Source organism: Gouania willdenowi, chromosome 22 (genome assembly GCF_900634775.1).
Source record: "Gouania willdenowi chromosome 22, fGouWil2.1, whole genome shotgun sequence".
Classification (NCBI taxonomy): domain Eukaryota; kingdom Metazoa; phylum Chordata; class Actinopteri; order Blenniiformes; family Gobiesocidae; genus Gouania; species Gouania willdenowi.
The window spans coordinates 24,058,178-24,086,090 of NC_041065.1; the positions used below are offsets into that span (position 1 = coordinate 24,058,178).

A 27,913-nucleotide genomic window follows, 5' to 3' on the forward strand; every position below is an offset into this window, starting at 1 on the left:
ATTACACAAGGGGGTATTATTTTATGATTTACGCTGAGCTACACAGGCACATTAAAAAATAATGGCTTTCAACAATAACAATGAACAAAATGTCATTTATGTCTCAATGTACTTTTCAAAGCCTATAAATAATAATAAGAATGTGTAAACGCCTTTTGACAAATTGTGGTTTTATATTTAATATCCTTTAGATAACATCCGCCTCAAATTGTCCATTCTCTGTATGTGCTCCCTGCCCATAGTTATCTGTTATCAATATCGTCCAGCAATCGATCATCCCTTGCTCATACTGAAATGCCACTAAAGGAAGCACCATTAAAGCTGAAATGGAGGTTGAATATGTCTCTTCTGTGAACACACACCTCACACATCCTCTTTTTTTTTTTTTTTTTTACTTCCATAACGTATTCCTTTATTATTCCTTTTTGCCAGAAATGATAACACCTTTTTCCCCCTTTAACCTGCTTACAATGTTCAGATAATTACATGTCACAGTAACACAACCCAGTTCTGAGATGAGATGAAACATGGGAGGTATGGGTTTATTGGCTGTGGTGATGCCTTGCCACCTGAGACGTAACACCCCAGCCAGTACATAACAGTAGCCAGCCACACAGATGAAGCCCGGAAGCCAGTGCTGCAGTGTGCACTACACAACCGCATCAAATCACAGGCCGGCTATTCTCCTGGTAGCCTACCAGAGTGTTGTTAGTCAGGGTGGGGGTGGGGGTTCAGAGATGAAGCTGAATCGAGTCAAGGAGAGAAAAAAAGGCAGTTGCAGTGTATAGGATCAGGAGAACTTTACAGTTCTTTCTGTGTAATGTCACTCTTTTTTTTTACTTTAATGCTTCCTAGAGGCTCATAAGGAAGGTAAGTAACAGGAGGTGCTTGCCAAAGAGGGACAACAGAAACTCTTTGTATCTGTTGAAGTAAGAGCGCCATTTGTCCACCTCTTGCATCTCAACCAACAACTAAAGAAACTAAAGAGTCATTCCTTCCAAGTATGACCATTGTTTTAAAGAATGCATCCCTTTCGCACTCTTCTATAGTTGGAGTGATGGAAAGATGAGCCTGTATCCTATTGATAGGTGGATACAGGTGATAGAAACACCATCTTTGTGGCAAGTCAGACTGCATGTCTTCATTGACAGAACGGGCAACAAACCCTTCCTCACATACAAGAAGGCTTTGCCGAAAGGTCAACATTCCTCCTTAAAAAAAGGGGCTTGCTTTAGGGCAGACCCATGTGACCTTTCAGTCTGCACTTTATGTTGACATGTAACTTTATATCTTGTGTTCATGTGTATGTGTGTGGTGTCATCTGTATGTTGGTAGGCGGCGCAGAGTGGAGGACACAAGACGCTACTCTACGGACATGCAATCCTTCTCCGGCATTCCTTCAGCTCTATGGTAAGAAAATCTACGGTAACACTTTACTTGACGTTATATACATAAGGCTGGCATTATTATTATTATGACATGACACCTGTTATTAGCATGAATGACGTGTCTTGAAGGCTGTCATTAAGTGTCCTTTGTTACCATAACCCTAACCTTCATTATTGTAACCATAACTTTAACCCAACCCTAACCCTCTTACTTATAAATCCAAAACATTTATGTAACCCCTAACCCTACCTAACCCCACTAGATCCCTCCACCTAACCCAAAAAATGCCAAAATAGCTCTAAATGTGTCGTATTTAGCGAAAGGTTTCATAATTTAGCAAACGACACTTAATGACAGGCTTTATGACACCTTATTCATGCTAATGACAGAAAATGATGCTTATATATAAAAGGTCAAATAAAGTGTGATGAAATCCACAGTGTCATCAAAGAAACTATCCAGTCACATTAGAAATATGCACGAAGAAAGAACTTGTAACCCTTGTTATTTTTTTTTATAATAAAGGCTGTCTCATTACGTCTTGTGTAGATTAGATCAGATAAAGGATTCCTGGAGAAAAAAGTAAGGTTAGAAGTTAATGGTCGGACATTTGAAATCCCCGAAGGACAGGGCAGTCACTCAGTAAGGTCAGGAGAGGAGTGTTTGACAGCTATTATGTTTGTGTGTGTGTGTGTGTGTGTGTGTGTGTGTGTGTTAACCGCAGTACCTGGCCTGTTTGAAGACATCAAGGTCGCAGACTGATAAGCTGTCGTTTGATGTCGGCCTGCAGGAGGATTCAACAGGTAAAGGAGAGCTACGACACGACTTCCTTTTATCCTCCTCCCTTCCTCTCTTCATTGTCAGTCCAGATGCTTCACCTGCTTTCATTTGTTGATAATTTTCCTTTTTTCCACAAAGACAAAAACGGAAGATTATTCTCTTTATTGTTCTTCTTTCTCATGAATGATTGTCAATGTGTTTCTTTCTATCAAAAGGTAAAAGTCATACTTTTGATTCTTGCCATAACTAACCAAGCTCTGCTCTGGCACCAATATTTACTTCATGCCAAACAATGTCATAAAATAACCAGGAAATTTTAACATGACTGGATTTTTGCCAAAGTACCGGTAGATCCCAATGTGCCCGAATTTAAATATTGGTCGGCTGTGACCTTGATGAAAGAGTAATGACACGAGAGGAAATGTGGTGTTCCCTGATAAAGGCCTTGTGTGTGTGTGTGTGTGTGTGTGTGTGTGTGTGTGTGTGTGTTGGTTTTTCTACCCTGGTGGGGTCCACCTCCTGAAATATCACTCACGCCGTGGGGACCGATTTTCCCCGTGGGGACCGGCACTCGGTCCCCACGGGGAAAATTCAGGTTTGAACTTTTTCAGTGAGTGTTAGATGTTTCAAGTGATTTGTGTGTTCCCTTAAATTTTGCATGATTTTAGAAGTTAAAATCAGATCTGTATGACCTTCAGAAAGGGTGGATCCCATAAGACCCCATTCTGTCATTGGTCCTCGCGGTGTGATAAAAACGGGTGTGTGTGTGTGTGTGTGTGTGTGTGTGTGTGTGCGCGTGTGTGTGTGTGTGCGTGTGTGTGTGTGTGTGTGTGGTGATCCAGGAGAGGCTTGTTGGTGGACTATCCACCCTGCATCCAAACAGAGATCGGAAGGAGAGAAAGTGCGCATCGGTGACGACCTCATCCTTGTCAGTGTTTCCTCAGAGCGATACCTTGTGAGTTTGCCTTCTGTTATTTATTTTTTTTTATCAGTAATGTTATAATTTGTGTCATGAAGGTGTGAGTAGGAGACCATCAATCTTGATTTCCCTGATATCACCTACTGTGCACTGGTATAACCCTATAAAATGTTCTGTTAATGCATGAAAGAATTGACATTTGCCAGGCAGTGTTTGAACCCTTGAGCTTAGACATAGACAGATGACCTCAATCGTCACCCTGTTAGTTTGTGCCAGTGGTCACCCACCCTGTTGTATATGGGAACTTGCACCACCAAAGGGCTGCAAATAAAGACTGTGATTGACATATCTGCCGGTGAATTTGTTTTTTCTGTCGGCTATACCAACTCAACACAGCACCCTGACATTTTAAATCCCCAGCCAAGGCATTAAATTTCCTTGTGGAACATTAAGCTATACCGACAGATTTTAAAGTTGTCAGTATACCTGAATTCCTGAGGAAACGCAGTGTTTTTCAGTTTAAGTTCTGTAACTAATGTCTTATACAATAAGATATATCTCATATGAGTTTCCCTAAGTCTGTCCTGACCTTCTCTATGATACAGAAACAGGAGTCATTGTTTCAGTATTTTAAATGTTCCTGAAATAAGGATTAGTCTGCCAAAGTTGTCCTTGATGTGCATAACTTCATAACAATAGCAGGTTTCATCTAAAGCCATGTTCAAATGTGACTATATGACAACCCTCGTCTTATTCATGCACTTGAAATTTTCTCCTCTGGCTGGATATTCAGATTAGTTTGGTTTGAAAAATACTGAAAAATGTATGTTCCACAGGCAATACATACAGTAGCTACATTTCTAATGTATTCTGATTGTATTTCTTATTGCTGTTTGTTTGTTAATACATGTTTTTTTTCCCCCTTTGTGTAGTGATTGCACACGTTTACTGATTTAAATTATATATATGTTAGCTGTTGTACTGTTTTAAACAATGTGATAACGACATGTGATCTTTCCCACAGCATTTATCCATCTCCAATGGCAACATCCAGGTTGATGCTTCTTTCATGCAGACTCTGTGGAATGTCCATCCCTTCTGTTCGGGCAGCAACATTGAAGAAGGTAGAACCTTTACACGGGCAATCTTATCTGTTCACAGAAAAACAAAGAAACTGCTTGTATTTATTGCCTTTGTTTGTAATGGTTGTAATCTTGGTGTTGCTGTAGTTGATTAAAAATGTTTTATTTTTGTTCTCCAATAGGATACCTGTTGGGCGGTCACGTGATGCGTCTGTTTCATGGCCATGACGAGGTGTTGGCCATCCCAGGATCAGACCAGAGTGAAGAGCAGCAGAGGTGTGTACACTCAGCTGCTTAATAGCAATTCTCCAAAGTGACAGCCAAGCAGCTGCAGGAGGAGGGCAAGACAATTAAGCTGCAAATCAACCATGATTTTTTCTTCTTAAAAAAACATATTTGACCAGGGTAACAGTCGTATTTCTAAAGGGGTAAAATTGCAGATAAAAAAAAAAAATGTATCTTCAGTATAACACCTCGTTGCCAACACAGATAGACAGATGGCAGAAAAATAGCACAATGGGCTTGAATTGGGTCAAAACAGCTGGCGAAGCCTTTAGAGACGCAGTCAGGTGCCAGGAGAGGAGTATCCTTGAACACAGTGACCCATACGCTGCACACAAGTGTATGGTCTATTTTTAGAACACAGCGTAAGAAAACAGGCTTGGACGTCACATTAACCTTTGGTGTGATATTTTTAGCAGAATGACACGATTCTCCAAGCCCTTTGTTTTTTCTGGGGCTGATCAAACCCCTTTCCGACTTGTCACCTGCAGTGTGATGTTTTACCTCAAGACCCCAGTCAATCTTATCCTCCATCGACAGTGTTGTTGCGGTTTATCAGGGCACATGCAGCTTTCTTTGAAGGATGTGAAGCTGCAGCTGGGGGAGTAGATAAAGCTAGTGCATCTCTGTGTGAGTGATTGTGTGTGTGTTTGCATGTCTGAGACAGATATCTCAGATCTGTGTATTAATGTGACAAAAAGAGCAGGTATTTTTCTGAATGACCTTGGCTGTGTCAGTATTGGCTAGACGGTAAAAGCATTCGCAGACAGTACGCCCACTCATGCTTTTCTGCCATTCCCAGGATAGTCAACTATGAGATGGGTAAAGCCGGTGCCAAGGCAAGGTCCTTGTGGAGGCTGGAGCCACTTCGAATCAGGTGGGCTGTCTCATATATTAGGCTATTAGTTTCCTTCAATCTGTCTTGCTCCTTATTTTGAAACACTTTAAATGCTCTAAAGCACGGTTGTTTTTGAACAGTGTCTTCCCACTGTTTCCACTATTTGTACCTTGTTATTTTGTTGTTCCTCTTCACATGATTCACATATTTATGATTTAATGCTGCACTGGTGCCGTATTTCTCTTTTCCTCTAACTGCTGTCTAAACCTCTCACCAAGCCTGATTTGCAGCCACATGGCGACATTGCCTCTTCTGTTTTGTTTCAGTGTCTTATGTAAGACCTGTGTTAAAAATGCTATATGGCTGCTTAAAGGGCACCTGTAGTGAAAATGTATGTAACAAAAAATGTGTTTAATGTATTCCCAATAAACAAAATATGTACAGCTTTTTATAAAAAACCCATTAAAATACTTGAATGTGCTATTAATTGGAATTCGATTACAATTTTGATTATTGCACTAAACAATGACATAACATAATTGAGAAAAAGCAATTATTTTACACATATTTTTATTTTTGTTTTGTTTGTTTAACGCATGTGCATGCAAGCTGCTCCGCCCCTCTCAAAGCTAAAGCTAGCCTGCAGGCTAACACGGGGAAAGTTGTTGCTCGCGGTCTTGAAACATGGCAAGAGAATTGCAGCATAAACATTTGGTAAACAAGCAAGGCAAGTCAGATTATCTTCTATGAGACCACTTGGGGTTAGATGATGAAGATCTAGAGCAAAGACACATCACGTGCAAAAGTGGACATACTGTATTTTACGTGTTGTACAAAAAATAAATTACTTTTAGTTTGAGAAATAATCGTGGTTTCAATATGATTAAAATAATCATTTAATGGAACAGCCCTCATCTTTGGGCATAAACTATTGGAGAGTTGCTGTTTTGAACAGGATATGACGCACGTTAGTTTAAGCACGAAGGTATAAAATCATTCTAAAAAGTCCTTTTAATATATTTTGTTTTCGTTTTTTCTTCATTGGTAATACATTAAACACATTTTTTGTTTTGTACATTTTCACTGTGGTACTCTTTAACTTCCATGCTCAATTTTTAAAATGTCATTTGGAAAGCTGGCAGGGATTTTTAGCCTAGAATATCCAAACACTTTTGTACACTTTGATATTTGTGAGCTTCATGCAGGTGTGTGCATCGTTATATGTGACAGTTGGGGCGGGAGCCACATTCGCTGGGGACAGCCATTCCGGCTGCGCCACCTGACCACTGGTCACTATCTCGCCCTGACTGAAGACAGAGGGCTGGTGCTACAGGACCACGAGAGGTCCGACACTGTGTCCACGGCATTCTGCTTCAGAGCCTCTAAGGCAAGGACGTCACCCACACAAACATCACGTAAAGACTTGAGCTCTTCACTGTGACCTGTGTCACATGTGATCAATCACCAACAAAGAAATACCAATGAGAGAGCAGCACAGAGAATGACCTTTAAACCTTCACAGATGTACCTCCTACTATCCTTGGGGAATTTTTTCAAGAGCTTGAAAAATGAATAGCAGTGTTAGGGCAGTGAAACGACCCCCAATTATTTAGCTGTATTTAATGAAATTTCTACTGGGGATCAAGAATTTTCTCATCAATCATTCACTCTAACAATGTCAATTTAAACTTTTAATAAAAAAAAGCAAGTTAGCCAATCTGTAATTGGACCCTTCATGTTCACTACTGTGAATGTGTTCATAATGCTCTAATTCAGGGGTGTCTAACTCATTTTTAGTTCAGGGGCCAAATATGGAGCAGTTTATTCTAAGTGGGCCGCATATTTTAGGTTGGAAAATGAGTAATTTGAACATTATTGTGCTCTAGTTTGCACTTCCACGTATAAATAAATAAAAAAAATATGTACAGCACTGATAATATCAAAGCAATAAGTGACGCATTTCAGTCGCTGCATGATCTTCACTTGACATTTTTTAGATTTTGTGGCCAATTTTTATGTAATTTTGTGGAATAATTAGAAGAAAATTGCAGGATTTTGGAAAAACTGAGAGTTGTTTTAACATTTTGAGATAAAAAAAAAAGACTGCCATCATGTGATATAAGCATGGGGAAAATGTGAGCCCTGCTAATATTGTGGATTTTAATTAAATTTGTGAATAATTTTGGAGATGATAATCTTGGTTACTTTCTCGAAATGGATGCACTAAAGGGCCAGATTTGTCCTCCTGGCCTTGAGTTTCACACTTGTGCTCTAATTAATTGATGATGATTAAACTACTTGATCAATTTTCTGCTAACATTTTGTTGTTGGTTCGATGAGTCAGCGCAGCTGCATTTGCATGTTTTTGCATATTACTGTTTGTTTAAACCTGCTCATGCTTTTCACACTGACAGCTTTGACATGTTTGTCCTTTCTTACTGTGTGCAGGAGAAGCTGGAGCAAAGCCCCAAACGGGATATTGACGGCATGGGGGTGGCAGAGATTAAATATGGGGACTCGCTTTGCTTTATAATGCACGTGGCTACAGGACTTTGGCTCTCCTACCAGGCACCTGATGTCAAATCGGCTCGCCTGGGTCCCCTCAAGAGAAGAGTGAGCAAGAACTAAAAGCTAGTCTGTTTGAAATGGTTTATGCTGCAGTGAGATCAAAGCAATCTGTGTACCTTGAAGAGCAGACGTGGATTTACACAATTACCACAACGGCTGTGTTCGAAATCGCATACTAACGTACTACTCATACTAGGTTTGACGTAAAAATCAGTATGTAGTGCACATTAGATAATATGAAAAGATTGAGTACACAAGAAATACTCAATACCCCATGATGCATTGCGAGCGAAATATAAAATCCTCCTGGGACCGGCTTTAAGCTAAAAATCAAACATCCCCTTTGCAAAACAAAAGCATATTTTCTGGTCTTCCATTAGTTTTTTAATGTTTTTGTAAATAGGGCTCTTGTTTTGAAGTTAACCATGAAGTTTTGTCAGTAGCATAATGGCGGACAATATAAAATCTCCCGAATCTCTGAAATGTCGGAATGAAATGTGACTTGGTCACTTTCTCACCTAAAGGGATCCTCCGGGGTGCATGTTGTAAACACAAGCAACCAGAATCGACTGCTGCTCATTTATGCCGACGGTTCTTTGCAGCAGACAGATTCAACTTGGCTCGGCATTAATGAGCAGCAGTCGATCCTGGTTGCCTTTATTTACATGCACCCCGAAACTCTTCTTCTCTTCTCTATGCTGTCTATAAAACAGCAGAGTCACAACTGTCGCCCCCTGTGGTCACAGAGAAAGGATAATACTAATTTAGAAACATAATGGTAATTAAATACAAGTGTAGTGAAATAAATATGTTTGAATTACATCAGGATGAATTTCATTCAGGCAAATTAGTTTGTAATTTTTTTCTTGGCAGAATAACTATAAATAACTTCCTTTCTTTCTTTCTTTCTTTCTTTCTTTCTTTCTTTCTTTCTTTCTTTCTTTCTTTCTTTCTTTCTTTCTTTCTTTCTTTCTTTCTTTCTGTGGACTTGAAGGCATGCCTGCATGCTGAAGGTCACATGGATGATGGGTTAACTCTCCAACGATGTCAACATGAAGAATCCCGCGCTGCACGAATCATTCGCAACACAACGCTGCTGTTCAACCGATTCATCAGGTAGGCTGTTCATTTAATAAATCGTAGCCACACTCGTGTGCGTGATTGCACAAGTGGCCAATTACAGCAAATTACTGTTCACATTTGCCTTCAGCCACTTTATTTGAGTAATCTGCACAATGGTCTGTCATGATTGGAAGTTACATAATCATCGCAATGATGATGATGGCAGATCGTGATTAATAAATATGATTAATCTCAATCCTCAAGGTTACCCCATTGATAAATAGTGAGTGGATCCTGAAAACTAGATGCTTGTTTGGACCGTCTGCACTGTAGCGTTATGTCCACTTAGATTGTGAACACTTTTGACAGAGTGGAGTGCCAAAGCTGCACAGCTCACTCAGTGGACCAACCATGCATTTCCTAATGGGAAACGTAACAGAGGCATCACGGTTACATGCCACTAGCTCTAAAAAAAGAAGGTGGTGGAGCACATGAGTGGCTCTTTTTACTACCTTTATTTGTCATTAAAGGACCTGCTTGGCCCTGTGTCGGCCCCTGGGGGCACTCATGGCAGAAACACGTGAGTGTGTGTCAGCCTTCCTCGAGGCTGTGACATAAACGTCCCCTCCCACGCCCCTCCAACACAACACAACGGGAGCTATTTTTAGCAGGCCTACGGAAATAGGCATTTCAGCATGAATGAACTTGTAGGCTAAACACTGGATTAGTCAGTGCTGGCTGTCTTCAGCTGTGTGTCGTCGCCTAATTAGACTTTCAGACTTTTGAGAAACCATGACTGCAAAATGATACGAGTATCCCAAGAGACATCCTTTTCTCTCTGTTTTTAATCTGTGTACCCTTCGCTCTTTGGTTATTCTGTTTTAAAACCAAATCAAAGTAACAAATAAACGGTGTGGTTATTTTCTTTTACTGACTTAAAACCTAAACAGAATTACAGAAAAATCAAAAACAGCATCAAGCAGCATTTTTCTGTTTTAAAATTAAATCTTGCTCTGTTTGTGTGATATTTGGATATTTAAGGGAAACTAGGATGAGAGCTATCACACAAATGATGAAGACGAAAGAAAAAACCTCGGCATCTGAGGTTATTTTATCGCAGTAGTGAAAACCTAAATATCGATGTGATTAAGGTTAACTGTTCAGCCTTACTGTGGGTGACCTCTGTGTGGTGAGCTTAAAACATGAAGCTCGTAATAACCATAGAACGAAGGGTACACGGATTTGTGTACCCTTCCTCCTTTGGTTATTCCGTTTTAAAACCAAATTAAAATAACAAAAATGTTTTTTTTTGTTTTACTGACTTTGCTCGTGCTTAAGCTTTCGCTCTAATTTCCCCGTAAATATCCAAATATCTCACAAACAGAACAAGATTTTTACTTAAATATTTTAATTTTAAAACAGTAAAACACTGCTTTTCTGGTTTTTGTGGTTTCTGCATTTCTGTTTTGGTTTTAAGTCAGTAAAACAAAATAACCACACTGCTTATTTGTTATTTTGATTTGGTTTTAAAACAGAATAACCAAAGAACAAAGGGTACATGGATTGTTTTTCTCTTCTAGAGACCTGGACTGTGTTGGTGTTAAGAACAGGACACTGGTCGCCTTGCCTATTGAGGAGGTGCTTCAGTCATTGAAGGACCTCATCACCTATTTCCAGCTGCCGGACGCTGAACTGGAGCATGAAGAGAGACAGATCAAGCTTCGCTCTCTAAAGAACCGGCAGAACCTCTTCAAACAAGAAGTGAGAGGTTAATGATAAGCAGTCAGAGCTGATGACCAACAGAGCGGTGGGAAACTTAGAGAAACTTGCAGAATGTTGTAGCCAGGCTTACTTCCTATAGTGCGTCTCATTGCCATTGTGCCAGTCGTGCGTATGAGTCGTCAGCAGTTTTCATGATAGAAATTTTCCCCAGGCTTTCTGTTAAGCCTCCATGGTCTGAATTGCTATCATCAATTACAAAAATGTCAAATGGCTCACAGTGGGGTCATATGATGTCAACTGCAACAGAACCCATTTACTCATACATGCCTCATTAACAGAAATGCATCATCATCCCCTTAAGAAGCCAATTAGCTAAATGCGGTATGTGTTATTCGGCAGAATAGCAGGCATCTCACATCCATGTAAAATATCCCTTTGTGTCTTTTGCAAACCTAATACCTAGCCCATATATATATATATATATATAGTCCATCACAATATAGTCCATCAAAATAACTCAACCAGAATGCATTATATCTAGCAAGCCCATTTGTCATAGAAGACAGCTCACTTTAGATTTTTACTGAGCACTATAAATCATCCTCAATTTTCAGTTTATTACTTATAAATTCTATTTACATACCTGAATACTGTCTATATATATATATATATATATATATATATATATATTGCTCTGTAAGTATAAATCATCATGACAGAGGACAATAAGAGTCATAGTGCTGTGTTAAATATAGGCAAAAGCATATTTCAATGAATAATTCAATTGAAACATTGTTATTATGACACTAAATGAAAATATTTTTTAGGGAATGTACAGTATATGTGGCATTATTATAATTATCTTCACCAAGGAGGTAATATTTTCACTTGTGTTTGTTATTATTCTTATGACTACATAAGCTTACATTGAAAGTACTTAAAGGGTTTTGAGAAAAATGTAACCAAAGATAGCCCTTGTGTCATGGAAGGGATTGGATCAATATACTGAGTTAGAAAAAAATAAATAAAAATTGGCCTATACTGAGTAAAAATCCTTAGCTCTCATCATTGGCAAAATTTCAAATTCATATCTCAGTTTGTAATTAACTGATCTTTATTTAATTTGACTCAACTATGTTGGGTTGGATTCTCAATTACCTCAACAAGTTTCATCCTGATCGGATTTGGATTGCAAATTTCCCAGCAATTTTTTTTTAAAAATGGGGGTGCCCAACAGCCCATAAAATTTCAAACTACTGTATTGTTATAAATGGGGGTAGAAATTTCTTCCAGATCTTCAAAGTGTGAATGATCATGGTACCATGATCAGGATCATTGAGCCAGATAACTGCAAGTATCTGGCAAAGAGAATGTTTGGCAGCGTAGGTTTGCCCTCTCTGAGTGTTGTTGTATAAGTTTGCATTATTGGTGCATGTTGATCTCAGTGTTTCTACACCGGCAACATTGGGATGGACTCTTAGGGTTTGATTTGCCTAATATGGGAAAAGTTAATTGTGTTAATATCACATCTTCTTTTGCATAAGTTCACATTTTATGTTACTGACCATCTCATAGGGCATGTTGACACTGGTGTCCAACTGTATCGACCGGCTGAACGTTTACAATAGCGCTGCCCACTTTGGAGAGTGTGCTGGGTCGGAGGCTGGGGCCGCTTGGAAGGATATTCTAAATCTGCTGTATGAGCTGCTGGGTAAGAATCTGTTTTTTTTTTTTCACATCACACAGACATATGAAGTGAACTGTTCAATGACATGTATCTAGAGTTCTGGTAAGTGCTTTGACCCCTTTCAATACTTGTTTTATGCTTATTGTCCTTGAGCAAAACACATAAATTATGATCCAAATGGAAACCAGACACATTGCGTTGGTGCAATGGCACACAAAAAGCTTGTTTTTATGTACTCAAAAAAAAAAAAACCATGGTCAATTTCTCCCCATGCCTGCCTTATTATAATTTAGTTTGAGTATTACAACCTTGTTCGTTGTGCTCCTTTACTGATACAGTATTTTACGTCTGACAGAAGCATATCTCACTAAAAAGGGCCAGGCGTGACCTAATCTCTTCGTATCTGTCTGCATATCCTGCTATCATAATGAGTATAATCTTGGTCTGAACCTTCCGTCACAAGCTGTCACATAAATAGGCACTAAAATCCATTTCCTTTAGAATTTACTCCATTCATTTGAATAGTGACAGCCTAAATGTAAAGTTTATCTTTCAGGTTCCTCCATTGAATCCTCTGTACCCTTCAAGATTGTCCTTCATGCTCTTATTTACACTGATTTCACCTCCTGACTCATTTTAGTGTTCCAGCCACGTCTCTCTCTCTCTGTGTTTTTCTGTTCCCTCCTACACACACACCTGGTCTAGCTCTACGATAAGTGGATTTTAGAAGCTTTTCTCCATCCAGAGTCTAATTTTTCAAGGGCAATCAAACTTTGTTAATGAATTAGGAGATAGGGATTTATTGGTGTGTGCAATGTCACATAAAGTACATCATCAAGTAGGATGCTTTTGTTATTATCCTGCTTATGTAATTTGGTAATCATGTGACCACCTTTCTCACCCCTTCTCCCCCCCCCAGCGGCATTAATCCGAGGAAACCGTACCAACTGCACCCAGTTTTCCAACAATTTGGATTGGCTGGTGAGCAAGCTAGAAAGACTTGAGTCCTCATCGGGTATGTTCACTATCTCTCCTTCAGTAACAGAGAAGCATGTGTGTTAAAAGATGGCACCAAAGACATTAAGACAACATCAGAACAAGGCGTCACTACTTTCTAGATGTTTTCGAGTAATTATAAATGAATTTACCGATATCAATTAGTGTTCACTGTTGATCCTTGTGAACTGACTGTCGTTTGTTTTCACGAGTGTCCTCTGCTATGTCCTCCTTTTTCGTGAACGTTAACTAATTTATGAATTCACGGCTGCACAGGCATCCTGGAGGTCCTGCATTGCATTCTAATTGAGAGCCCAGAGGCACTCAACATTATCCAGAGAGGACACATCAAGTCCATTATATCACTACTGTACAAACATGGACGAAACCACAAGGTGAGCAATCAGAGCATGCGTGTTCAATTTGCCGAACAAGATACAGGTTTGTATTGTTGGTCAGTTTCAAACGGTATTTTATAATTTTCTTCTTTTATCTGTTATATTTCAAATGATTTTGCCGTACATAGTGTAGACTGCTACATATTTCTAATTGAATTTACATAATCTTTGCTAAGAGCTCGGGGTCGGACATGTTCAGACTGTACAATTCCACCGTCTCCACAGTCTCCAGCTGTGTTTCTATTACAGATTTTTGCATATTTCTGAATGTCGACAAAATATGATTGCACTTTTAACGTGTTTCCATTGAAGGTTGTTTTGGGGAAGAGCCTTGTAACTCCTGTGAAATAATATTTTTTAAGTATAATGCTAAGAAATGTGCTGGTCTCCTTTTTTGTCTACCGCGCCATGTTTTCATGTCATGTGACCAGGTACGTCACGTCCTGTGACATGTATTTGATGAATAAGTGTTTCCATGGCACTTTTGAACACATTTCAATATCGGAAACGTCTGAAATGCCTCCTCATGAAAGAGTAAAAACGTTTTAGCAATATTTGAGTGTTTTTTTAAATTCAGGTGTTTCCATTACCAGTTTTTATTGCGCTATTTAGAATTTGCACATTTCCAAGGGTAATGGAAACACAGCTACAGCTAGAATTGTACACCTGGCACACTAATCAGTTTGCATAAATAATGCCCTGCACCATTTTCCTTCTATTCAGTCTTTACACTGGCTTCCCATTCAGCCTCAGAATAGACTTTCAAGTTCTGCTGCAGGTGTATAAATCTGTGAATGGGTTTGGTCCAGAATCCATCAGCGAGATGTTAGTCAGGTATGAACCTAGCAGGTCTCTCAGATCTATGGACACAGGTCAGATAGTGGAGCCCAGAGTTCACAGCAAACATGGTGACACTGCTTTTAGTTGTTATGCTGCAAAGAAGTGGAACAAACGTCTAATGTGAACTTTTTTCAATCCATGTTTTCTTTTTCTCTACTGCGTATGATTGAGAGGGAGATTTTTAATTATTGTATTGTCGATTTAAAGTTTTTACTGCTCATTTGAATGTTCTTATTGATTTTAAAGCTATTTTCAATCATGTAAAGCACATTCAATTTCCTTGTGTGTGAAATGTGCTATACAAATACATTTGCCTTGCCTAATGAAGCCATAGCTGCTAACACTGGAAATAAATCAAAAATCAATAAATTTATTGATCTCCAATAAATTATATTTATGTTTGCCTGTTTACTTAGTTTTTTCTCCAATTCTTTTGAGCATTGCACACCTTTATTTTTGAATCCTTCTCTTAGGCTAGTACCGTAACTATCCACCATCCTACAAACTTCCACCCCTGCCAGACATTGCCTGTGGATCCCCTCATCGTTAATCAATCTGCTTTAAAGTAAATGGAAATCAGAAGCAGATAGTGAGCAGACTGGGGTCATAAATCTGGCTTTGAGCAGAGTTTTGTTATAAATGCAAAAGGAAAATGTCACTGATAAAGTGTGGATGCTCCTTACTGTCACCTTTGGCTGATTTATTTAACACTACATTTGTGATAAAGCATTTTTAGATGTGTTTGTGCTCTGATTCTGCATTACAGACGGATCTTTCTCATTGAAGGGATTTTTATTAAACAAAATTATAGCGGAGACTAAAATCTAACGAGCTGTAGTTTCATGTGGGCGTTAATGATGTCTTTATTTTCTGATGCAGATTCTTGATGTGCTCTGTTCACTCTGTGTGTGTAACGGCGTAGCTGTGCGAACCAATCAGAACCTCATCTGTGATCACTTGCTGCCCAAGAGAGATCTGCTGCTTCAAACTCAATTGGTTAATGATGTCCAAAGGTGGGAAAGAATTTCCACTTTTTATATTAAAATGACAATAAATGTCTTAATAAATTTCTTTCTTTACAGTATGAGACCAAACATCTTCCTGGGGGTGAGTGAGGGCTCGGCTCAGTATAAGAAGTGGTACTACGAGCTGATGATTGAGCAGGTGAACCACTTTGTGACTAGTGAGCCCTCCCACCTAAGAGTGGGCTGGGCCAACACTGAAGGATATGCCCCTTATCCTGGTGGAGGAGAAGGCTGGGGGGGCAATGGAGTTGGAGATGATCTCTATTCATACGGTTTTGATGGACTACACCTCTGGTCAGGTAGGTAAAGAAACCCTCGGCCTTTGAACAGTTCTTAAGATAAAGCACCTTTTAAGGTAATTCGTGACTAGTTTTCTCATTGGATTTGCCTAATGCTGCAATCAGGATTAACCTTGGTTATAATAACACCTTGTGCCAAAACATTTAAAAATATTCAATAAAAAGCCACTATTTCTGCTTATTTTTGATGACCCTTCATTCCCTGCATGAAATAATTGTAGGTCAGTTTTAATAAATTAAATAAAGATGTTACATTTGTAACAGGACTGCAGTCCATGTAAGAATTCTTTAGCCTATGGCTTTTTTTTTTAAATGTAAGTCTCAATGTTTATCTCACTCTTAGGAAGTCATAAGGAGCTGCCAGGCAGAAGATATAAAGCAGGTGTATTTCATCTCAGTGCTCTACACCTGAGATTAATCAACACAAAGCCCCGCCCTGAACCACCTCCCCACTGATTCTCTCTGCCTGTTAATCATGCACCAATCACAAGGTTGATTGCCTTTATGGTTGTGTGTCAGCCCTCACAGAAAATATAGCAGTTGTAGTGTTTCTGGTATTTATGTATTTTTCCGTGTGATATTAACAGAAATTAGTAGTAAAAAAAAAAAAAAAAACAAACACAACAAAACGTGATGGGAGTGTGACACAAATCCAAAAGGACTTATCCTTAAAGCCACACCCCTAAAATGAACTCAGGCTGCTCTTAAATTGAGAGAAAAACTTCATATCTGGAAGACATTGAACATAATTTACAGTAGTATATATGTCTACATTTTCATTGCTAATTAATGATCATAAATATACAAGTGCATTCATTTATAATGAAGATATATATTTAGAGCATAATATTTCTTTAAAAGAAGTGTCTATTGATATGGAAACGTATCAATAGCCCCTGGGGCCATGGGGACGTTTTACGGATCTTTTTCACTGTGCCAGGTTGGCCGAGTGGCCTGACTCATTTATTCTTCCTCCTGCTGCCATGGGTTCGAATCCTGGTTTTGTCATATATATTTTTTATTTTTAACATATTTAACACAGCAAATTCTACCTTTAAAAATACATATTAACATTTTAGGCTATTTCCTGGGTTAGGAAACGTATGAATGGCCACGGCCTTCTTTAAAATACTTTTTTCTGTTAGTTATTGAAGTTTCTGTATAATCTTCATACTCATTCCATAATTTCACATTGTCATTTCAATAGGTGGCATTTGTTAGCACATCCCAAACTGAAGGGCGCCAACCCAAGGAGGGGCGTGACGTCATGACAGTGGGGCCGCCAGGGGGACGGCGAGAGAATGACCTTGCTGAACGCTGAGCATGAAAAATAAAAAAAAAATTACTTTATCTTTGTGCTCACAGAACTTTAATAAGTGATTGCCCATTTTATGTTATTGTTATGAGTCTTGAAGAGTCACAATTTTTACCTTTGTCAAAAATGGTAAATTTTTTTACCCATCTTGTTGAAATGTAGTTGAAATAGGGTTGTCCCCATTTTGTAGTCTTTCAATGGGGGCGCAACAGAAAAGGTTTGCTGTGTTTACTTAACATAAGATGAAGTGTTGCACATTAAAGTGTAGATTATAGAAGTCGGACTTAGTGTTTTTGACACAGTGATCCATTTGCTCGGATATTCTAAAAAAATGTGCCCTTGCCTTTCTGTCTGATTTAGGAATTTAACTAAATAAATGAAATTCCTAATGCTGTCAATACGAACAGACCCCTGCCATTTTGTTACATCAACTCGTTCAAGTTGTGAAATGCTGTGTGCATTTAAAATCCACACGTGTGTGTAATTGATCTTGTGTGGGAAGAGAGATTTGATTTCCACCAGCATCGCACATTAATTCATATTCCACATGCAGCGCTCCTGTGTTTCATGAACAGGTCGTGTCCCGCGGGCGGTGGCGTCGATGAACCAGCACATTCTGACCTCGGAGGATGTGGTGAGCTGCTGCCTGGACCTGGGAGCACCCAGCATCTCTTTCAGGATCAACGGACAGCCTGTTCAGGGCATGTTTGAGAATTTCAACACCGACGGACTCTTCTTCCCTGTTGTCAGCTTCTCTGCAGGGGTCAAGTGAGTTTTTGATTTGTTGCTTCTGTGTGACGACTGGGATTAGAGGCACAGAACACCTGCACAAAATGAACTAACTCACTGAAGGGAATCCATTTAATCCACACAAATCATTCCACTTCAACTGCAGTAATCCAGACATCTTTCAGATTTGGCATAGGTTAAAAACTAAAGGGGGTGGTACTCTGTGTTGCCATAGTAACTACAGGTTGTCTTGCAAAGGAATTTCTAGCTTTTGTTGTTTTTTTCCCTAAATTACCATATGTAGAGTTATACAGTATTTCATCAAATATGTAATCAGAAAGAAGATTCCATTTCTGGCTACCCAACATGAAAAATTAATGAGAAAGAAATAACACCGTAACATGCACTTTAGAGCAAAAAGAGTCTGTATCCAATTGTTTATTGAAAGGGTTATTTTCCCCAGATATACAGTATATCAGCCTTGTACATGTGCACGCAAGCCATTAGATTAACCCAGTGGAGAATAAATTGTGGCATGAATTTGAGAAGACACGTTAAAAAGAACTTCAAAAATGCCTGGATAGCATGTGTAGATGATAAATTTTTAATTGTGTGGTTTTATTCGTGATACAGGAGGGATTGTAGTGCAGAGTGTGGACGTCGCATGGCACACAGTAATATTTCTAGAGTAAATTTTACTGACATTGAAAAAAAAAAAAATTACTCCGGAGAAGAAAACATTTGGTCCTTGTCTTTATGGAGTAAAATTCACTGTATTTGCAGAGTAAATGTTTTAGAGTAATTTTCACTCTAAATTGAGTCTCTGTACTCACACTGGCAACTGGGGCCGTTCCAAGCTCACAGCAGGAATCCCCCCCTCCCTGTCCCTTTTCTGGCACGGTAGAACGTACGTGATCACCAGCTCAACTCGGTTCCCACAGAGAAACACATCATCACGTTAACTTATGACACACGTATGGGTATGGCGTTACGTCACCATTAAGCGACTCTGGGTTTGTTGTTGACAGTACATTCTGTTAATTTCATATTTTCTGTTGCGTAGGGTAACTATAAACCAAGATTTACTCAGACACGTGCTCTTTTCATGGACTGGGGAAACTGGTTACCAGTTACTGAACCCTATTTTACTCAATTAAGTATTGTATTTACTTATTTCAGAGCTGTTTCTTTTACTATATAGAGCATTTTTTAGTAGATGTAGAAAAGTTTACTACTCATTGTTATCATGTTTCTTTCTCCATATAGAAAAGTTTTCTACTTCATATTGAGCTATATTTTACTCTAAATGGATATATATATATTTTTTACTTCATATTGAGCTATTGCTTTACTCCCGCTCTAGCGGCTGCTGGGAGCAATGGCACTCAAAACATAGTAAAGACAACTACTACTGAGGAAAGAAATTGTCACTCTGGATATATTACTCACTGCATTTTTCTGTACATAAAACAAAAACAAGGGGCTACTAATGTCAGAACTAAAAGGCTCCAAGGGTATACAAAATGAAATGGTGAACAGGTTCAGAGATTTTCACATATGATCCATGATGGTGTTTTACTTCAAAATGTGTAGGAAAAGGTTTTAGCAATGGTGCTAGGAATCGATATTCAGTAAACAGTAAAATTATTCTTTAATCTACAAAAATGTCCTGTAGTTGCGCTATTCAAAACATACATAACTTTGTTTGATCTTTGTTGTATCAGAATGAAGTAAAAACACTTGTATGAATCCGCCACGCCACATCCCACAATGCATTCCGCGGAAATATCAAGAAACGGCGTGTTTGACCTTTATATCACCGCTGACTCATACATAAAAACACATTCCTCCCTACAGAGATGTAGTTGGAGATCCTGCTGTGGCTAATTAAACGATTCAGAGATCAGACGAGCCCAATGTCATCAATCCATCCTCTACTCTCGTTTGTTCTGATGAGGGTCAAAGCGTAGTGGAACCTATTTTAATTCCTCACTGAGATCACAGCTGGGCTTGACCCCATTATCTTTGCATTGAGTTGCATTAACCTTCACACTCTAAAGTGTGCATGTGTGTTTTTTTCTAACACTTCAATTTGTACTTTATTAGTTTTTACTAGTTGTGCAACTGGTGTACCAGGCCCAGGCGTACATATGTTTAATGTTTATCCAATCCTTTTGTGCAAAGACTCAGATTTTACCCTGTGTACTTCCTATTTCATCTGCAGTCTGTGTTTTAACACGTAGGAGTCGGTGTGACATTTCCAATCTTGAACATGACCCAGTGAACAAGAGAAAAATCATCTCACACGTAGCTCTGAATAATTGAGTCCGGTCGACAGAACGGGCCGCGTTGTCACTACTACTACTAGAGTAGCTATTTTGAGCCCCCTCCCGAGTGCCTCTTTGGTCTCAGATGTGTTCTTTCTTTTTTCTGAGCTCAATTTGTCACTATCCCAGAGGATGGAAGTAATTGAAGAGGATTAGGATGAAGAGTTCTGTTGGATGATTGCTTTTCCTTGACATTTCTGTCTGATCCTCATGAACAGGGTGGGGGAAATGCTTTGTTTACATACTCATCCAACACTTGATTCACTTTTTTCTTCAAGGGTTGGAGTTAGATGGGTATTCAGAACGATTCTCTCAATCTTCTGAGAATGGAAAAAAGTGTAAAGGAAATCCTTTCTTTGTCATTAGGGTTCGTTTCTTGTTGGGAGGTCGACATGGCGACTTTAAGTTCCTTCCCCCGTCCAGCTACGCTCCATGCTACGAGGCTCTTCTCCCCAAAGAGAAGATGAAGGTGGAGCCGGTAAAAGAATACAAGAGAGACGTTGATGGCGTCCGAGATTTACTCGGCAACACGCACTTCATGTCGCAGGCGTCTTTTATCCCTAAACCTGTGGAAACCAGCCAGGTAAGTCCATATACTGTAGGAAGTTCTTTTTTATTTTTTTATTTATTTTTTTATTTTTTTACAATTTTCTTTTTTGCCACATACAGACAGACACAGTTACAGAAAAAAATGCCATAGACCATAGACAGTATTTACAAATCTTATACATTATAATACAATTAGTGTGTGTGCATGCGTGTGTGTGTGATATTATATATATATATATATAATATAACATAACAGTATTGTGTTATTAGAGGGTGATGGAAGGAGACAATAACAAGTTAATAATAGTCAAATATGTGGGGCATTGGAACAAAAAAAAAAAAAATATATATATATATATATATACACTGTATGTATACATACATATACAAAAGAGGTATAATAAAATTCAGAGAAGAGAGGGAAAATGAAAAAAAAAGAATAAAATAAATGCATAAATATAAAAAAATAAATAAATGAATATATATATTGTTTTTTCTAAAACTCTAAGGAACAGGGATCAATGATAGTTTCAACCTGGAGCCCAGCACCCAGGCAAATTGAGGGGGTCATCTAGGAAGTTCTTTATATTAACTATCTGTTATAAGTAGATCATTTAAAAAAAACTGTTTGTTAATGAGTTATAAATTGCTTGTTGAATATTTGCTAACCGTTTGTTAAGGATTTATAACTGTGTCTTATACAGTAGATGGATACTTATAATGGATAGTTATTATAAGGTGTTACTGAAGTTCTATTCATTTATTTTGAACAAACAAATTGAAAAAATAGATGAAAACAAATGAACAAATCTCAACAGAAATCACTCTATTAAAAAAAGTAAATTTTAATTAAATACACATTTCATTAATTCAACAAGGGATATGAGGTCCTACTCCATTCTTCACCATTAACAAATGCAAAATCCAATGAAATAAACTAAATAGACAGTCCAAATACATTCATGTGCTAACAAAAAAAACATACAAATAAAAAAAAACACAAACAAAATGAACATACGCCATCAATATCTGTGAGATTTATATTCTTTTTAATTTCATCAAGATCTATACAAATGTACAATAAGTAACTTATGCACATTCTCATTTGTTGTCTTTAGGTTGTCATGCCAATTAATTTGGAGAAAGTTCGGGACAAGCTGGCTGAGAACATTCATGAACTATGGGGCATGAATAAAATTGAGCTGGGCTGGTGTTACGGCAAGGTGACGACCCATACCTTTAAAAATATTACTTTTCCACAAAATCACCACTCAAATCAAAAGATGAAATGCATAATCCATACATTTGACCATGTTTACTCAGCAGTACTGTTCAATGTAAAGCAAGGTGTTTCCTTAAGATATAGTTTTGTTCAAATCAATCTTATTAATGTTTAAGCATCACAAAAGCCTGTACATCATCTTGCTTTCTCTTTTATAATTTGCGGTTCACACCAAAAGAGGGTAAGTGGAAGAACGCTCTCATGTTGAGTGCTTTTCATATCACTCATGTAGATATTTCATTCCAGTTAGTTTGTAGGTAGCTGAGTCATTGTGTCTGTGATCTTAGTACGAGTCATAAAACACAAAATATTGTTTCCCCCAAGAGCTGAACAGGAAGCTTTGGCTATTCAAACTAGTCTCTAAAAGTTACTAATATTTTTACTTCTAGATTCCTTTTGTGGGTTGGTAAATATTATATCGTATATATAAGATTAAAGTGTCAGTGATACTTTATCAGTAGTATCAGTGAATCTGAAACAACTTAAACATTATTCACTCACTATTTAATTACAATTAGCTTTTTGAATATAAAATACGTTTTGATTATAAACTAATCTGGATAATTTTGTATATTGATTCTCTCTTTGCCTGTGGTAGTCTCATTTTAGGCTTTGTTTTTTGGATACTTTGGGCCCCAATAGTGTGCCAAAGCAATGTGTTTTGCTCTTAAAGGAACAACATACCTGAAAAAGGAGAAATATGCAACACAGCTCTTATGTCTATAATACAACACAACTATTCCCTTGCTAATGGTATCACTAGCTATTATTTATTAACAAAAAGCAATTAGAGTAAAGGTATTTGTTATAAGAATATGGATTAAATAATATTGGTCAGCATAGCGCGCATGGTGCACCTTAAAGCTGATATCTGGAGTTTGTGAGAAACGTCTCGATGTCCCGCCCTAAACAGCCCCACTTCCTCCTACTGCCTCTACAATCTACCAGAAGCCACGCCTCTACTTTTCTGCACCCGCATCGCGGAACATAACAAGGTTGCATCAGGTCACATTGATATGGGTCAGGTAAGAGCCAAAATCATATTTACCTGTTTGCTGTTGTGACGCGCGGCCTTGTTTCCGTGCACAGTTTCGCATTCACTTTGATCGACAGTCTCAAAATCTGGAAGTGGAAGCCTATTGGCTGGGAGCACTCGGCAATCGTTTCCATTTGTATAGTGGTCTATAGGACGAAGGAGGGACTTACTGTATATATATTAATATATATGAATGACCACCAGCAGTAGACCATAGTAAAAGAATAGTTAGGTGTTTTTTTGCATTTCAAAAGAATCATACATAAACATAGATTTCTCAGAAACTATGGATATCAGCTTTAAGGTCCATTATTTCAACTTTTCAGACAGAAGGTGTGTTCTCCCTGAAGGAGAGACAGAACACTATTATGCTAAGGACTGCTCCCACTTCATTCAGCTGGATCAAACTCCGTCATTATTCAGGGCTGTGGTTTGGTAGAAAAGATCTGTCTGATGGGAGGGATGGAAAGGCACCCGGCGGTGATCTTCATGCATTAAGAGCTCAGTCAGGTATCTCACAAGGAGAACCCCTGTTCCACGGACCGGAACCTGATTATGCAGAAGACTCAGCATTGTGTCTGCAATCTGCACCGGCCCCCACCTGCGATGTAGAACACCTTCTTTCCTGAAGCAAAGTCATTTTCTAATTCCCTATGGTAGTGCATGGTTCGCTGTGCAATGTCTCTATGCTATACCTGGAATTTTAGGGAAATGCCTGCAATAAAGGGGAACATTTTACTTGAATTTGTATACATAAAGGCTGACATTACACTGTCATTATTATGACATGACACCTGTCATTAGCATGAATAAGGTGTCATGAAGGTTGTCATTAAGTGTTGTTTGTTACCCTAACCCCTAACCCTACCTAACCCCACGAGATCCCACAACCGAACTCAAAAAATTCCAACATAGCTCCAAAGGTGTCTTAATTTAGCAAAAAGTGTCATAATTTAGTGAACAACACTCATGACAGCCTTCATGACACATTATTTATGCTAATGACAGCGTAATGTCAGCCTTATGTATAAAACTTCAAATAAAGTGTTTCCCAAAAGGGCAGGAGACGAAAAGCAATTTTGAGCAAGCAGGTGCTGAAAGCAAAGCAGCCGTTGAAAGTATTCAATGTTATTGCAGTATAGTAAGAAAATATATTTTTTATTTTAAGTTACCATTTATTTAAAATGTTTTTAGCAGTGCAGCCTTTAATATAATAAGCTGGGTAAGTGAGGTAAGTAAGTACACGTTATTGGTTTTCAACGATTGACTTTCTAGTCCTTGTACTATTTACAAAAGAGCTGGCTGGTGCTTACTAGACACTGCAGTGCACACACAGCTGCATATAGCCGCACACACACCTGCATGTTTTCCTCGTAAACATCAACCTCCATCATATGTTGCCTCATCTGAGCGACATCGCCAAAGGTTTTTGGCTGAGAACAGCACCTGGAGAGATGCAACGCACCTCTCTCTTGGTATTCCAACCATATACCTTCGTGTTTCCTTCAGGAAAACATGCTCATGACATGTTCACTGCAGTAGACCATCTTATCACTGCAGCCACTGTACGCCATGCTTGCCTTTTTCTTAGTTCGTAGTGAAATTGACGTACAAGGCTGTTGTTTTTCCATATGCTTCTGTGTTGCAAACTTTTCCACATTATTGTGAAACAGATTGAAATGTGTTTCTTTTGCTTTCACTTTCCTCACAGATAAGGGATGATAATAAGCGACATCATCCGTGTCTGGTAGATTTCTCAAAGCTGCCCGAAACGGAAAAGAACTACAATCTGCAGATGTCATCAGAAACTCTGAAGTATGCCAAATGCACAATGTAGATTTTTTTTCTTTTTTGCTCTTTGTTACCGAGAAAATGTGTCACAACATCAAATCTGAAACATATTTACTGACAACAAGGAAACCGAATGTCGAAGTGGGTTTAATTTAAATATGACACACTACAAAGTGTTGTGTGGGTAGTTAAATGTTTGTTGTGCATGTATTTTCAAATATTGCTGAATAAGGTTTGCAGATTGGTGGGTCCTAACTCAGCCCTAAAATAACATGCTTTACTGTATCGTCTGTATTGGAATATAAGTGAATTATTTCTTCTCACGTTGATTTTCTCTCACAGGACCCTGGTGGCACTGGGATGTCGTGTGGTTCACATTAATCCAAATGCAGAAGAATCCCTGAAAAAGATTAAACTCCCCAAGAAGTAAGATCTGGTTGTGTTCTACCTTTGTAGGTAGAAAAATAGCTTTAAATGCATTTTTTATGACTCTGAGGTCATTGTTTCTTTAGCGTACACGTCTAAAGTCAAAGTGAACGTGCATACATTTACAAATCCTTCATGTATTTTACTAACATGATTTGACATTTTAAGTTCTGAATATTTTTGTTTGTCTGTTAAAGCAGAACTGAGTAACTTGGGCTTAGCGCTCCCCCTAAAGGTCTCTTTTGGTTGTCACTGTCGTATACACACCACACCCCCCGCCGCCTGCCCCACCCCACAGGTACATGCACACCTTTGCTCTCCCAATACAGTAGCAACCGATCACTGAAAAATCCTAATACAACAGTGATACTAAGGGTGCCCTCACACATATAGTTTCATGTGAATATGTTAACAGTATGAGGAAGAGAGACAGGTAAAATAAATGAATGATGTGAGAGTAATACGTGAGTGTGGAAATGTGTGTGATGTGTTTGTTTGTGTGCTGACAAAGCACAAATGAATGAATGGATAGTCAGATAGATGGATGGATAGTTGTGTGTGTGTGCTGCCTGATGGAGTGCTGGGTTGCGAGTGTGTGTGCATGCCTGCTGCCGCGACAACAATGTGTGTGATTGCTGCATGTGTTTTGCTGCTGAGCTGTCACTGCATGGAGTTGCTCCATTCCTCGGACAAAGGTCTTTTCTGCCTTTTATTGTTGGCTCCGCCATGATAGAAGTTTGAGAAAACTGAATTTGAAAACAACCGTGTGCAGCCACAGGGCTGGTCATAATCTAGCGTTAGTTTGTATTGGGCTGTCGTAAAGCAGTACAGGAAAGTTATAAGTGCGGTTTCCTGGGGGGAGATGAAAGACCCCCCAATCACCCCATAAACACTTGTATTAGACTCACAGGGACTATGAGAATGATTTATTAAGGTGAAAAAGTTACTTGGTTCTGCTTTAAAAGGGCTGTGATTTGAGGATTACTTTTCTTGTAGTCAAACTTTTCTCCCAAATGTTTAGGCTTTATTTATTTCTTTATTCTCCATTATAGTTATATGATGTCTAACGGCTACAAACCGACGCCTTTGGACCTTTCTGACATCAAATTGACTCCAGGTCAGGAGCTGCTGGTTGACAAACTGGCGGAGAATGCCCACAATGTTTGGGCAAAAGACCGCATTAAACAGGGATGGACCTATGGCATTCAACAGGTACCAGTATTTACATGTGTTCATTGATAAGATATACTGATAATGATGTAATTTATCACATCAATGACACAAAAAAGTTAGAAGTGCATACACAGAGAAGTGGGTGGGTCGGCGTTCTTTATTTATCGTGAGTGAAAATGTATTTTCACTTATGATTTTACATATTCAAATTGAAACACCACATAATCTCAAACTGTAATCTATACTTTCACTTTCTCAAACATATATCTAGTTAAAAAAAAATTCAGTATAAAAATATCCAAGTTGGTGAATCTCGTCACTTTGTGCGCTAACCCTGGCTACTTCTAACACAGTATAACAAACATGATCGTAAAAAGTCTCTGGGGGTGACCATAAATTTGTGACATTGAAATGGAGTCACGACCCAAAAACAGTTGGGAAACACTGGTTTATTATATCTGTAATATTATATGGTCATAGCAAAAATAAAATGTTTTAGTCTCCTTCTTAAAGTGTTAACTTTTAAAGACTTTGTTGGAAAAAACAACATATTTTCTTTAATACTGTATGTATTTTTATTATTCTTTCTTATCCTCCAGTTTGACTAGTTTAAAGGAAATGATTTGTCTGACTGAAACCAAATTCATAACAGGTGATAATTGTGCTTGTGACTTGTGGAAAAAAAAAGTAAAATTGTATCCCTGTGTTTAATCTTTTTGGAGGATCTGAAGAGTAAGCGTAACCCTCGCCTGGTTCCCTACGTTCTGCTTGATGAACGGACAAAAAAATCAAACAGGGACAGCCTGCGGGAGGCTATACGCACTCTGATTGGTTATGGATACAATATAGAGCCCTCAGACCAGGAAGGCGGTGAGTTTTACCCTCACGGTATTGCTTATCGGAATGAACCCAAGTTTAATTTCTGCATGACATGATAACAAACTCCTAATAATGGAAGTGATTAATGCTTTTGCTCCCAGCTTAGTTTCTCTGCTATTGATGTGGGTGTCTGCCTCTCACAATCTATCAGTTTCTGATGTGAGAAAAAAAATTGTCTTTTTTTTTCCAGAATATACTCAGCTGAATTTTAGACAATGACAAAAGTGTGTCCAACTGTTTTAATTAGTGAGGATGCCTCCTGCATCCTCACTATTGTTATCTGTTTTTTCTTCCTCCTCCTGCACCATTTGTTCGATTTTGACAAATAAGCTATCACAACATTTAGAAGGTTCCTGACATTTATGCTTTTACTTTTATTTATCTATATATTTGTAACTATAGGCTAATGCTAACGCTAGGTTAATGGAATGCTATGCTAATGCTATTTTTAGGTTAATGCAAATGCTAGGCTAACGCTAGCCTAATGGAATGCCATGCTAATGCAAATTTATGCTAATG

At 38.5% G+C, this 27,913-nt stretch overlaps 1 protein-coding gene across 9 annotated transcripts in view; it reads left to right on the forward strand.

Annotated features, from left to right (window-relative positions):
* LOC114456551 (ryanodine receptor 3) overlaps positions 1 to 27,913 on the forward strand; it is a 131,506-nt gene that overhangs the window by 32,905 nt on the left and 70,688 nt on the right. For 4 of the 9 annotated variants that reach the window (XM_028438399.1, XM_028438402.1, XM_028438401.1 and 1 more), the window contains exons 5-28: positions 856 to 870; positions 1,336 to 1,410; positions 2,114 to 2,192; positions 3,012 to 3,124; positions 4,113 to 4,212; positions 4,353 to 4,446; positions 5,255 to 5,329; positions 6,521 to 6,677; positions 7,739 to 7,903; positions 8,853 to 8,974; positions 10,501 to 10,681; positions 12,218 to 12,353; positions 13,249 to 13,344; positions 13,602 to 13,720; positions 15,443 to 15,576; positions 15,646 to 15,887; positions 17,778 to 17,970; positions 20,625 to 20,841; positions 21,926 to 22,030; positions 22,268 to 22,270; positions 24,837 to 24,940; positions 25,259 to 25,342; positions 26,395 to 26,554; positions 27,238 to 27,385. In XM_028438399.1, coding sequence (XP_028294200.1) covers positions 856 to 870; positions 1,336 to 1,410; positions 2,114 to 2,192; positions 3,012 to 3,124; positions 4,113 to 4,212; positions 4,353 to 4,446; positions 5,255 to 5,329; positions 6,521 to 6,677; positions 7,739 to 7,903; positions 8,853 to 8,974; positions 10,501 to 10,681; positions 12,218 to 12,353; positions 13,249 to 13,344; positions 13,602 to 13,720; positions 15,443 to 15,576; positions 15,646 to 15,887; positions 17,778 to 17,970; positions 20,625 to 20,841; positions 21,926 to 22,030; positions 22,268 to 22,270; positions 24,837 to 24,940; positions 25,259 to 25,342; positions 26,395 to 26,554; positions 27,238 to 27,385 — 2,917 coding nt within the window. The remainder of the gene's footprint in view (positions 1 to 855; positions 871 to 1,335; positions 1,411 to 2,113; positions 2,193 to 3,011; positions 3,125 to 4,112; positions 4,213 to 4,352; positions 4,447 to 5,254; positions 5,330 to 6,520; positions 6,678 to 7,738; positions 7,904 to 8,852; positions 8,975 to 10,500; positions 10,682 to 12,217; positions 12,354 to 13,248; positions 13,345 to 13,601; positions 13,721 to 15,442; positions 15,577 to 15,645; positions 15,888 to 17,777; positions 17,971 to 20,624; positions 20,842 to 21,925; positions 22,031 to 22,267; positions 22,271 to 24,836; positions 24,941 to 25,258; positions 25,343 to 26,394; positions 26,555 to 27,237; positions 27,386 to 27,913) is intronic. The other 5 variants (XM_028438404.1, XM_028438405.1, XM_028438406.1 and 2 more) reach the window with 2 other exon arrangements.